Here is a 12,943-nt window from a genome sequence, read left to right as displayed (position 1 = left end):
CTAAGCGCTGGGGAGGTTACAAAGTAATCGGGTTGGACACAGTCCTGTCCCACACGGGGTTCCCAGTCTTATTCCCCACTCTATCCCCCCGCCTTACCTCCTTCCCCTCCCCAATCAATCAATCAATCAATCAATCATTCGTATTTACTGAGCGCTTACTGTGTGCAGAACACTGTACTAAGCGCTTGGGAAGTCCAAGTTGGTAACATATCGAGACAGTCCCTACCCAACAGTGGGCTCACAGTCTCACAGTGGGCTCCCCACAGCACCTGTATATATGTGTATATGTTCGTATATATTTTGTTATATATTTATATATAAATATATAAATAATATATAATTAATATAATTAATATATTACTATATGATATAACCTATATACATTAATATCATTAATTTATATATTAATATATAAATTTATATATGTAGATATTTATTTGTATATATTTTATTTGTTCATCATCATCATCATCAACCGTATTTATTGAGCGCTTACTGTGTGCAGAGCACTGTACTAAGCGCTTGGGAAGTACAAGTTGGCAACATATCGAGACAGTCCCTACCCAACAGTGGGCTCACAGTCTCACAGTGGGCTCCCCACAGCACCTGTATATATGTATATATGTTTGTATATATTTTATTTGTTATATATATATATAAATATATAAATAATATATATCATTAATATAATTAATATATTAATATATATCAATATAATTAATTTATATGTTAATATATACATTTATATGTGTATGTATTTATTTGTATATATTTTATTTGTTCATATTTATTCTATTAATTTTATTTTGTTAATACGTTTTGTTTTGTTGTCTGTCTCCCCCTTCTAGATTGTGAGCCCGCTGTTGGGTAGGGACCATCTCTATATGTTGCCAACTTGTACTTCCCAAGCGCTTAGTCCGGTGCTGTGCACACAGTAAGCGCTTAATAAATACGATTGAGTGAATGGATGAATGAAGTGACTCGCCCGAGGTCACACAGCAGACGCGTGGCAGCGGCAGGATTAGAACCAGGGTCCTTCCGACACCCAGGCTCGGGCTCTAATCCATTAGGCCATGCTGCTTCCCATCACAAACACCTTCCCTCCCCACAACAGTCGTTGTTAGGCGAATTAAGTAGCCTCGTGCTCCCCCAAAGACTTAGTACAGTGCTCTGCACAGAGTAGAAGCAGTGTGGCTTAGTGGGAAGAGCCTGAATTTGGGAGTCAGAGGACGTGGGTTCTAATCCCGGCCTCGCCACTTGCCTGCTGTGTGACCATGGACAAGTTACTTAACTTCTCTGTGCCTCAGTTACCTCACCTGTAAAAAGGGGGTGAAGACTGTGGGCCCCACGTGGGACAACCTGATTACCTTTTATCTACCCCACCGCATTGAACAGTGCTTGGCACATAGTAAACGCTTCCCAAATACCATTATTATTATTACTGTTATTATAGTAAGCCCTCGAGTCACTTAACTTCTCTGTGCCTCGGTTACCTCATCTGTAAAATGGGGATGAAGACCGTGGGCCCCACGTGGGACAACCTGATTACCTTGTATCTACCCCTCTGCTTAGAACAGTGCTTGGCACATAGTAAACGCTTCCCAAATACCATTATTATTATTACTGTTATTATAGTAAGCCCTCGAGTCACTTAACTTCTCTGTGCCTCGGTTCCCTCATCTGTAAAATGGGGATGAAGACCGTGGGCCCCACGTGGGACAACCTGATTACCTTGTATCTACCCCACCACTTAGACTAGTGCTTGGCACATAGTAAGCACTTAACAAATACCATTATTATTACTATTATTATAGTAAGACCTCGAGTCACTTAACTTCTCTGTGCCTCAATTAACTCATCTGTAAAATGGGGATGAAGACTGTGGGCCCCACGTGGGACAACCTGATTACCTTGTATCTACCCCACCGCTTAGAACAGTGCTTGGCACATAGTAAGCACTTAACAAATACCATTATTATTACTATTATTATAGTAAGCCCTCTAGTCACTTAACTTCTCTGTGCCTCAATTACCTCATCTGTAAAATGGGGATGAAGACTGTGGGCCCCACGTGGGACAAGCTGATTACCTTGTATTTACTCCATTGCTTAGAACAGCGCTTGGCGCATAGCAAGAGCTTAACAAATAGCATTATAATTATTATAGTAAGCGCTCGATACAGAGCAGCAGCGTGGCTCAGTGGAAAGAGCCCAGGCTTGGGAGCCAGAGGTCATGGGTTCTAATTTCGGCTCTGCCACTTGTCAGCTGTGTGACCTTGGACAAGTCATTTAACTTCTCTGGGCCTCGGTTACCTCATCTGTAAAATGGGGATCAAGACTGTGAGCCCCATGTGGGACAACCTGATCACCTTGTATTCATTCATTCATTCATTCATTCAATCGTACACACTGTATCCACCCCCAGTGCTTAGAACGGTGCTTTGCACATAGTAAGGTCTTAATAAATGCTATTATTATTATTATTATTATTATTATTATTATTATTATTATGAATGAATACATAGCACCGAGAGCATAGACTGTGAGCCCGTTGATGGGTAGGGACCGTCTCTGTATGTTGCTGACTTGTACTTAATCCCAGCTCCGCCAATTGTCAGCTGTGTGACTTTGGGCAAGTCACTTAACTTCTCTGTGCCTCAGTTCCCTCATCTGTAAAATGGGGATGAAGACTGTGAGCCCCCCGTGGGACAACCTGATCACCCTGTAACCTCCCCAGCGCTTAAAACAGTGCTTTGCACATAGTAAGCGCTTAATAAATGCCATCATTATTATTATTGTAACCTCCCCAGAGCTTAGAACAGTACTTTGCACATAGTAAGCGCTTAACAAATGCCATCATTATTATTATTATTACTTCCCAAGTGCTTAGTCCAGTGCTCTGCACACAGTAAGTGCTTAATAAATGCCATCATTATTATTATTACCTTCCTAGCGCTTAGAACAGTGCTTAGCACATAGTAAGCGCTTAACAAATGCCATCATTATTATTATTATTATTACTTCCCAGGCGCTTAGTCCAGTGCTCTGCACACAGTAAGTGCTTAATAAATGCCATCATTATTATTATTATTATTATTGTAACCTTCCTAGTGCTTAGAACGGTGCTTAGCACATAGTAAGCGCTTAACAAATGCCATCATCATCATTAGTACTACTTCCCAAGCGTTTAGTCCAGTGCTCTGCACGCAGTAAGCGCTCAATAAATACGATTGAATGAATGAATGAATTGAATGAATGAATTGAATGTTGGGCTTGCCCGCGGGGCCTCCAGCACGTGGTCGGGGCAGGATCCACATGGTGGGGGGCGCTGATGGCGGGTCTGGAAAAATCGTCTTTAATTAAAAAAAAACACACTTAAAAATCGGTTTTCGGGGGTGTCGGCTCCTGAGAGCTCACCCCCTCCTCCCCATCCCCCCCGCCTTACCTCCTTCCCCTCCCCACAGCACCTGGATAAATGTATATATGTTTGTACGGATTTATTACTCTATTTATTTTATTTGTACACGTTGATTCTATTTATTTTATTTTGTTAATCTGTTTTGTTTTGTCGTCCGTCCCCCCCTTCTAGACTGTGAGCCCGCTGTCGGGTAGGGCCTGTCTCTAGATGTTGCCAACTTGGACTTCCCAAGCGCTTAGTGCGGTGCTTTGCACACAGTAAGCGCTCAATAAATACGAGTGAATGAATGAATGGACCCCTCTTCTCTGAGAATATTCATTCGATCGTATTTATCCTCCCTTCAAAGCCCTACTGAGAGCTCACCTCCTCCAGGAGGCCTTCCCAGACTGAGCCCCCTCCTTCCTCTCCCCCCACAGCACCTGTATATACGTATATATGTTTGTACGCATTTATTACTCTATGTATTTATTTTATTTGTACATATTTATTCTATTTATTTTATTTTGTTAATATGTTTGGTTTTGTTCCCTGTCTCCCCCTTCTAGACTGTGAGCCCGCTGTTGGGTAGGGACCGTCTCTATATGTGGCCAACTTGGACTTCCTAAGCGCTTAGTACGGTGCTCTGCACACAGTAAGCGCTCAATAAATACGATTGAATGAAAGAAAGAAGGCTCTCTTCCTCCCTTCAAGGCCCTACTAAGAGCTCACCTCCTCCAGGAGGTCTTCCCACACTGAGCCCCCTCCTTCCTCTCCCCATCCCCATCCCCACCCCCCCCCCCCCGCCTTACCTCCTTCCCCTCCCCACAGCACCTGGATAGATGTAAATATGTTTGTACGGATTTATTACTCTATTTATTTATTTGTACATGTTGATTCTATTTATTTTATTTTGTTAATATGTTTTGTTTTGTCGCCCGTCCCCCCCTACTAGACTGTGAGCCCGCTGTTGGGTAGGGCCTGTCTCTAGATGTTGCCAACTTGGACTTCCCACGCGCTTAGTACAGTGCTCTGCACACAGTAAGCGCTCAATAAATACGACCGAATCAATGAATGGACCCCTCTTCTCTGAGAATATTCATTCGATCGTATTTATCCTCCCTTCAAAGCCCTACTGAGAGCTCACCTCCTCCAGGAGGCCTTCCCAGACTGAGCCCCCTCCTTCCTCTCCCCCCCACAGCACCTGTATATATGTATATATGTTTGTACGCATTTGTTACTCTATGTATTTATTTTATTTGTACATATTTATTCTATTTATTTTATTTTGTTAATATGTTTGGTTTTGTTCCCTGTCTCCCCCTTCTAGACTGTGAGCCCGCTGTTGGGTAGGGACCGTCTCTAGATGTGGCCAACTTGGACTTCCTAAGCGCTTAGTACGGTGCTCTGCACACAGTAAGCGCTCAATAAATACGATTGAATGAATGAATGAATGAATGAATGAATGAATGAACGAACGAACGAATGAATGAATGAATGAATGAGGGAGGCCCCGCGCGGCGCGCTGCGGGCTCCGGCCGGGAGGGGGCGTGGTCGATCACGCGGAAGGCCACGCCCCCTTCCCCGCAGGCCACGCCCCCTTGGGGGGCGCGGGGGGGCCCCCCCGCTCAGGGCGGGCGGCACGCGCTCCCCTGCGCGTGCGCCCCTCCCGCTGACTGACGTCCCGCTCCGCCAATCGCCGCCGAGCACGAGGGGCGGGGCCGGCCGCTGACGGACGGCTTACCTCGCTCCAATCAGGCGGCGCCGCCCTCGGACCGGCCATAGTCTCCGCGCTCGGCCCGGGGAGAACGGCGGGCGTCGCTCCCCGATTCGGCCCGCCGGGACCGCGAAGGGGCCGCCCCCGGGGACCCGAGTGTGTGGCGGGGCGTCCCGGGGGAAATCGAGAGCGGGGATTCCCCGGGCCCTTCCCGTCCCTCAGCCAGGGGCGGGGCCGCGGGCGCCCTCAACCGCCCAATGAAGCCACGCGACGTCCGGCGACCGCCCGCCGCGCCAGGGAGGGCGCCCTCCCCTCGGGGGTCAAGCCCCGACTGACGCGGCGGTCGGCCAATGAGGGCCCGGGTCGCGAGGCGACGGGCGGGCCGGCCAGCCAATCGGAAGGGCGCGCGGGCGGGGGGGGGCGGGGGGACCGGAAGCCGGGGCGCGCGCGCGCGCGCGCAGCAGCCCGCAACCGCCTGGGCCCGCGCGCCTCAACGCAGCTTGGCGGCCGCGAGCCAGCGAGCGGCGCGTGACGGCGGGGCTGAGCGACGGGGCGCGCCGGCCAATGAGCGGCGCCGGCCGGGGGCCGGCAGCCAATGGGGAAGGGGTAGGCGGGGAGGCAGCAGGTTAGGCTGTGGGAAGTTAGTGGCGCTGCTGGGGCTGAGGGAAGGAGAAGGCTCTTCCTCCTCGGCTCCTCTCGGGCGGCGGCACCGCGTGCTGAACGATGCTGACGGACGGCGGGGGCGGCGGCGGCGGCGGCGGCCCCTCGGAGGAGGATGTGGACTCGGGGACGCCGCGCTCGGGCCCGGCCGGGGCCTCGGAGTCGCCCGCGCCGGGCGGGGCCGGGCCGGGGCCGGGGCCGGGGCCGCTCCGCGCGGGGCGGATGTGCGGGGAGGCCGGGCCCAACGCCCACAGCGGAGCCGGAGAAGGGAGCGCGGACGCGGCGCTCGATTTCAAGCTGGCGGCCGCCGTGCTGCGCACCGGAGGCGGCGGCGGCGGCGGCGGCTCGGGCAGCGACGAGGACGAGGTGTCTGAGGTACGGACCAGGCCCCGACCCCCGTTGTTGTGTTACTTGCACATCTAACCAATCAATCGTATTTACCGAGCGCTTACCGCGTGCAGAGCACTGGACTAAGCGCTTGGGAAGCACAAGTTGGCATTTATAATAATAATAATAATAATAATAATGGCATTTATTAAGCGCTTATTCTAAGCACTGGGGAGATTCCAAGGCGATCGGGTTGCCCCCCGGGGGGCTCACAGTCCTCATCCCCGTTTTACAGATGAGGTAACCGAGGCACAGAGAAGTGAAGTGACTCGCCCAAAGTCCCACAGCTGGCCATCGGCGGAGCCGGGATTTGAACCCGTGACCTTTGAATCCAAAGCCCAGGCTCTTTCCACTTAAGCGCCCGCTCCGCGCGAAGCGCCGTTCTAAGCGCTGGGAAGGTTACGAGGTGATCAGGCGGGCCCACCCGGGGGCCCCCGGCCTTCACCCCCGTTTTGCAGATGAGGTCACTGAGGCCCGGAGAAGCGAAGTGAATCAATCAATCATATTTAGTGAGCGCGTACTGTGTGCAGAGCACTGGACTAAGCGCTTGGGAAGCACAAGTTGGCATTTATAATAATAATAATAATAATGGCATTTATTAAGCGTTTATTCTAGGCACTGGAGAGGTTACAAGGCGATGAGGTTGCCCCCCGGGGGGCTCACAGTCCTCATCCCCGTTTTACAGATGAGGTAACCGAGGCACAGACAAGTGAAGTGACTCGCCCAAAGTCCCACAGCTGACCATTGGCGGAGCCGGGATTTGAACCCATGACCTTTGAATCCAAAGCCCAGGCTCTTTCCACTTAAGCGCCCGCTCCGCGCGAAGCGCCGTTCTAAGCGCTGGGAAGGCTACGAGGTGATCGGGGGGGCCCCCGGCCTTCACCCCCGTTTTCCAGATGAGGTCACTGAGGCCCGGAGAAGCGAAGTGACTCACTCACTCAATCAATCAATCGTATTTAGTGAGCGCGTACCGTGTGCAGAGCACTGGACTAAGCGCTTGGGAAGCACAAGTTGGCATTTATAATAATAATAATAATAATAATAATAATAATAATAATAACAATAATGGCATTTATTAAGCGCTTATTCTAAGCACCGGGGAAGTTCCAAGGCGATCGGGTTGCCCCCCGGGGGGCTCACAGTCCTCATCCCCGTTTTACAGATGAGGGAACCGAGGCCCAGAGAAGTGAAGTCCCACAGCTGGCCATTGGCGGAGCCGGGATTTGAACCCGTGACCTTTGACTCCAAAGCCCAGGCTCTTTCCACTTAAGCGCCCGCTCCGTGCGAAGCACTGTTCTAAGCGCTGGGAAGGCTACGAGGTGATCGGGGGGGGCCCCCGGCCCTCACCCCCGTTTTCCAGATGAGGTCACTGAGGCCCGGAGAAGCGAAGTGACTCAATCAATCAATCAATCAATCAGTCGTATTTAGTGAGCGCGTACCGTGTGCAGAGCACTGGACTAAGCGCTTGGGAAGCACAAGTTGGCATTTATAATAATAATAATAATGGCATTTATTAAGTGCTTATTCTAAGCACTGGGGAGGTTACAAGGTAATCAGGTTGTCCCCCGGGGGGCTCACAGTCCTCATCCCCGTTTTACAGATGAGGTCACTGAGGCCCAGAGAAGTGAAGTGACTTGCCCAAAGTCCCACAGCTGACCGTTGGCAGAGCTGGGGTTTGAACCCGTGACCTTTGACTCCAAAGCCCAGGCTCTTTCCACTTAAGCGCCTGCTACGCGCGAAGCGCTGTTCTAAGCTCTGGGAAGGCTACGAGGTGATCAGGCGGGCCCACGGCGGGGGGGGGGGCCCCCGGCCTTCACCCCCGTTTTTCAGATGGGGTCACTGAGGCCCGAAGAAACGAAGTGACTCAATCAATCAATCGTATTGAGCGCGTACTGTGTGCAGAGCACTGGACTAAGCGCTTGGGAAGTACAAATTGGCAACATATAGAGACGGTTCCTACCCAACAGTGGGCTCACAGTCTAAAAGGGGGAGGCAGACAACAAAACAAAACATGGTAACAAAATAAAATAAATAGAATAGATATGGACAAGTAAAATAAATAGAGTAATAAATATGTACAAACATATACATCGCCCAAAGTCCCACAGCTGACAATTGGCGGAGCCGGGATTCGAACCCATGACCTCCGACTCCAAAGCCCGCTGAGCCACGCTGCTTCTCATATCTATTCTATTTATTTTATTTTATTCTGTTAGTTTGTTTGGTTTTGTTGTCTGTCTCCCCCTTTTAGACTGTGAGCCCACTGTTGGGTAGAGTTAGTCTCTAGATGTTGCCAACTTGGACTTTGGACTTCCCAAGCGCTTAGTACAGGGCTCTGCACACAGTAAGCGCCCAATAAATACGATTGATTGATTGATTGATTGATTGTCCCCGCCGCCCGGGCGGACCTTCCCCTGACAGCCCCCGGGCCCCGTGGCGGTGTGAGGCCTCCCTCCGGGATGCCCCCATTCATTCATTCATTCATTCATTCATTCATTCAATCAGTCGATCGTATGTATTGAGCACTTACTGTGTGCAGAGCACTGGACTAAGCGCTTGGGAAGTACACGTCGGCAACACATAGGGACAGTCCCTACCCAACAGCGGGCATTCATTCAATCGTATTTACTGAGCCCTTACTGTGTGCAGACCACTGGACTAAGCGCTTGCCTTCATTCAGTCGTATTTACTGAGCCCTTACTGCGTGCAGACCACTGGACTAAGCGCTTGGGAAGCACAAGTTGGCACAAATAGAGACGGCCCCTACCCTAAGCGCCTAGTGCAGTGCTCTGCACACAGTAAACGCTCAATAAATGCCCACTGTTGTTGGGTAGGGGTCGTCTCTATATGTTGCCAACTTGGACTTCCCAAGCGCTTAGTACACTGCTCTGCACACAGTAAACGCTCAGTAAACGCCCACTGTTGTTGGGTAGGGGCCGTCTCTGTATGTTACCAACGTGTACTTCCCAAGCGCTTCGTACAGTGCTCTGCACACAGTAAACGCTCAATAAACGCCCACTGTTGGGTAGGGGCCGTCTCTATATGTTGCCAACTTGGACTTCCCAAGCACTTAGTGCAGTGCTCTGCACACAGTAAATGCTCAATAAACACCCACTGTTGGGTAGGGACCATCTCTATATGTTGCCAACTTGTACTTTCCAAGCACTTAGTACAGTGCTCCGCACACATTACGTGCTCAATAAATACGATTGAATGAATGAATGAATGGATGGGCTCACAATCTATTCACTCATTCATTCAGTCGTATTTATGGAGCGCTTACCACCTGGGAAATACAAGTTGGCAACATATAACATATTTTCTTAATATGTTTTGTTCTCTGTCCCCCTCTTCTATAAGAATAATAATAATAATGGCATTTACTATTTTGTTTTCTTCTCTGTTCCTCCCTTCTATAATAATAATAATGATGGCATTTTTTAAGCGTTTACTATGTGCAAAGCACTGTTCTAAGCGCTGGGGAGGTTTCAAGGTGATCAGGTTGTCCCACGGGGGGCTCAAAGTCTTCATCCCCATTTTACAGATGAGGTCGCTGAGGCCCAGAGAAGTGAAGTGACTTGCCCAAAGTCACACAGCTGACAATTGGCGGAGCTGGGATTTGAACCCATGACCTCTGACTCCAAAGCCCGTGCTCTTTCCACTGAGCCACACCGCTTCCCTGCAGGGGCTCCTGCCCCGTCTTCATTCACTCATTCTTCATTCACTCATTCATTCAGCCGTATTTATGGAGAGCTTACTGCTTGGGAAGTACAAGTTGGTAACATATAACATATTTTGTTATTTTGTTAATATGTTTTGTTTTGTTCTCTGTCTCCCCCTTCTAGACTGTGAGCCCACTGTTGGGTAGGAACCGTCTCTATATGTTGCCAACTTGGACTTCCCAAGGCCTAGTACAGTGCTCTGCACACAGTAAGCGCTCAATAAATACGGTTGAATGAACGAATGAACCGCTGTAGGACTGGTTAGCCGCCATTCTAGACCGTGAGCCCATTGTTGGGTAGGGACCGTCTCTATATGTTGCCAACTTGTACTTCCCAAGCGCTTAGTACAGTGCTCTGCACACAGTGAGCGCTCAATAAATACGATTGAATGAATGAATGGTGGTTAACCGCACCCCCTCCCTTGCCAAGTGCTTAGCACAGCGCTCTGCACCCTGTGGGTGCTCAGCAAACATGGTCGACTGAATGCCCGTGGACCGGGGGAGGCTCCCCCCTGTTTTAATCCCAGGGCAAGGAGAAAAAGGCCCCCCGTCATCACCAACAATCTTTAAATAATAATAATGGTATTAAGCCCTTATGTGCCAAGCGCTGGGGAGGCTTTAAGGTGATCAGGTTGTCCCACGGGGGGCTCGCAGTCTTCATCCCCATTTTACAGATGAGGGAAATGAGGCACAGAGAAGTGACCTGCCCAAAGCCACCCAGCTGATGAGGCTATTTGGGGGGCACCCTTCTGGTTGGTGGAGGGCCGAGGGGGACACTTGATAATAATGGTGGCATTTATTAAGCGCTTACTAGGTGCAAAGCACTGTTCTAAGCGCCGGGGAGGTTACAAGGTGATCGGGTTGGCCCACGGGGGGCTCATAGTCTTAATGGGGATGAAGATTGTGAGCCCCACATGGGACAACCCGATCACCTTGTAACCTCCCCAGCGCTGAGAACAGTGCTTTGCACGTAGTAAGCACTTAACAAATACCACAATTATTATTATTATTAATAATAATCCCCATTGTACAGGTAAGGGAACTGAAGCACAGAGAAGTTAGGGGGCTTGCCCAAAGTCACACAGCTGATAAGTGGCAGAGCCAAGATTCGAACCCATGGTCTCCAACTCCAAAGCCCGTGCCCTTTCCACTGGGCCACGCTGCTTCTCCCCGTCCAGCCCACTGGACAAGGGAGATCCGACTCCTCAGGGGCAGCTCCCTCTTGGGGATCGGGGTCCCTAGGATCCCCCCCCACATTTTTAAATGGCATTTTGTTAAGCACTCACTCTGTGTTAAGCCTGACTAGCCTGGGCGCAGTCCCCGTCGCACGTAGTGTTCATAGTCAAATCCCCATTTTCCAGAGGAGGGAACTGAGGCACAGAAAAGTGAAGTGACTTAGCCAAGGTCACCCAGCAGACCTGGGATCAGAACCCAGGTCCCTCTGGCTTCCAAGCCCCTGCTCTATCCACTTGGTCACGATGCTTCTTTGTCAAAGGGATGGTTCCTTTGTCGTCCTTCAGTTTTGGGGACCCCCCCCGGCGGGGGAGGCCGAATTTCATGTTACCTTCAATTTTGCCCCAGAGGGGTGTGCTCCAGTGGTCCTCGCTTGTAGTCCCAAGGAAAGAGAGGTTCCCTAGGAGCTCCCCCTCCCCCACGCTCACCTTTTGGGCAGAAGAGATCGCCAGTTCCTCTTGAGCATCTTCAACCTTGGGGGTGAACAGACGATTAGCTGGTCGCCCCCTGCCCCAAATGTGGAGTTGGCCGAGAGACTTCCAACCATTTTGGAACCGTCCAGTCTAGAAGGGGGCCTGGCGATCAGCGAGCCTCTTTAGCTTGGACCTCAGGGGTGAACTGAGGAAAATATGGGCTCATGGGTGGGGTTAGGGTTCAGGGTACAGTCCTGTTCTTGACCTTGAGGAGGGATAAGGAGACCCCCTCCCCGGGGGGTCCTCAAAGCAACTCAGTGTCCCAGTAGGGGCCTTGAGGTGGAGGGGCATCCCCTCTCAGCCCTGACTTCTATAGTGGCATGGTGAGGGTGGGTGACCCAAGCGTCCCTGCCGTTTTGCCAAAGGGAAAGGTTCCCTGAAGCATTGCTTATATTAGGGTCTCACCCCCTGCCCCCCCCCCCCCCCCCCAAAAAAAAAAAAAATCGGAAGGTACCTCTGTGGAAAATACCCGTGCATTGGTTGGGGTAAAGGGAGTTACCAGAGTCCCTAAAATTGCTGTGGGGAATTTATAAGAGGTGTTCCTTATAGCTGCTTTGGGACATGCCTGAAGTACCAACCTGCCCCCAGGTAGGTTGGGGGAAAGTGGAGGGGGGCGGTTTCTGGGACTGAGGAAAGCCCCTTTTATCCAGGAAGTGCTGCCTTTTCCCTGGGGTTGCCTTCAGCTACAAGAACCGGGCCTTTCTCATCCCCCCACCCCCTTCGAGGCAGCAGGAAGAGGAGAGTACTCTGAGGGGCCTCATTGAGCGGAAGGGTGGCGTTACCCACATTTTTGTTTAAGGTTATTTACCCGAAGGGAATTTGGGTGGTCTGGAAGCCCCTAGAATAAGGTGCCATTTGTCCGTCCCACCCCAAAATGTCTGGGCTGCAACCCCATTTATCCCAGGCAAAGAGAGAGAGAGTGTGTGTGTGTGTGTGTGTTTGTGTTTTGGGGGGGAGTGTCAGGTGGGTGAAATTCTCCACAAACCCCCTCCTGGCAACTTTTGTCTCGGCTCTTATTAAGAGCAGGAGGGTGACACACCCCTCTTTTCACCCAGGTGAATGGAAGGGAGAGCACCCCCCCGCTGCCTCCATTTCCCAAGGTCAAAGAGTAGTTATTCGGTGAACCCCATCTCCCGAGGAGGGTGGCCATCCTCCCAAGATGAGAAAGGAGCAGTTGGGCTAGGAAATAGGGAATTCAAAGATTCTGGATCAAGTACCGTAAAAGACCGTGGGATTCTGGCGGGGTCCTTGTTGTCCCCCCCGGAATAATTATGCACTTAGTGTGTGGCAAGCACCATTCTAAGCTCTGGTTTAGATACAGGTTCCCCAGTTTGGACACGGTCTCTGTCCCACATGGAG

The 12,943-nt window shown here is 50.8% G+C and overlaps 1 protein-coding gene across 7 annotated transcripts in view; it reads left to right on the top strand.

Moving 5' to 3' along the window:
- The first annotated feature begins 5,743 nt into the window (after positions 1–5,743).
- LOC119949414 (ankyrin repeat and KH domain-containing protein 1-like) overlaps positions 5,744–12,943 on the top strand; it is a 93,311-nt gene continuing 86,111 nt past the window's right edge. For all 7 annotated transcript variants that reach the window (XM_038771171.1, XM_038771168.1, XM_038771167.1 and 4 more), the window contains exon 1: positions 5,744–6,145. In XM_038771171.1, the coding sequence (XP_038627099.1) occupies positions 5,834–6,145 (312 nt within the window). In that variant the 5' untranslated portion in view covers positions 5,744–5,833. The remainder of the gene's footprint in view (positions 6,146–12,943) is intronic.

The sequence above is a fragment of the Tachyglossus aculeatus genome, chromosome X2 (genome assembly GCF_015852505.1).
Source record: "Tachyglossus aculeatus isolate mTacAcu1 chromosome X2, mTacAcu1.pri, whole genome shotgun sequence".
In the NCBI taxonomy this organism is placed as follows: domain Eukaryota; kingdom Metazoa; phylum Chordata; class Mammalia; order Monotremata; family Tachyglossidae; genus Tachyglossus; species Tachyglossus aculeatus.
The sequence above is the reverse complement of the archived record's forward strand: the minus strand, read 5'-3'. Positions and strand labels throughout refer to the sequence as shown.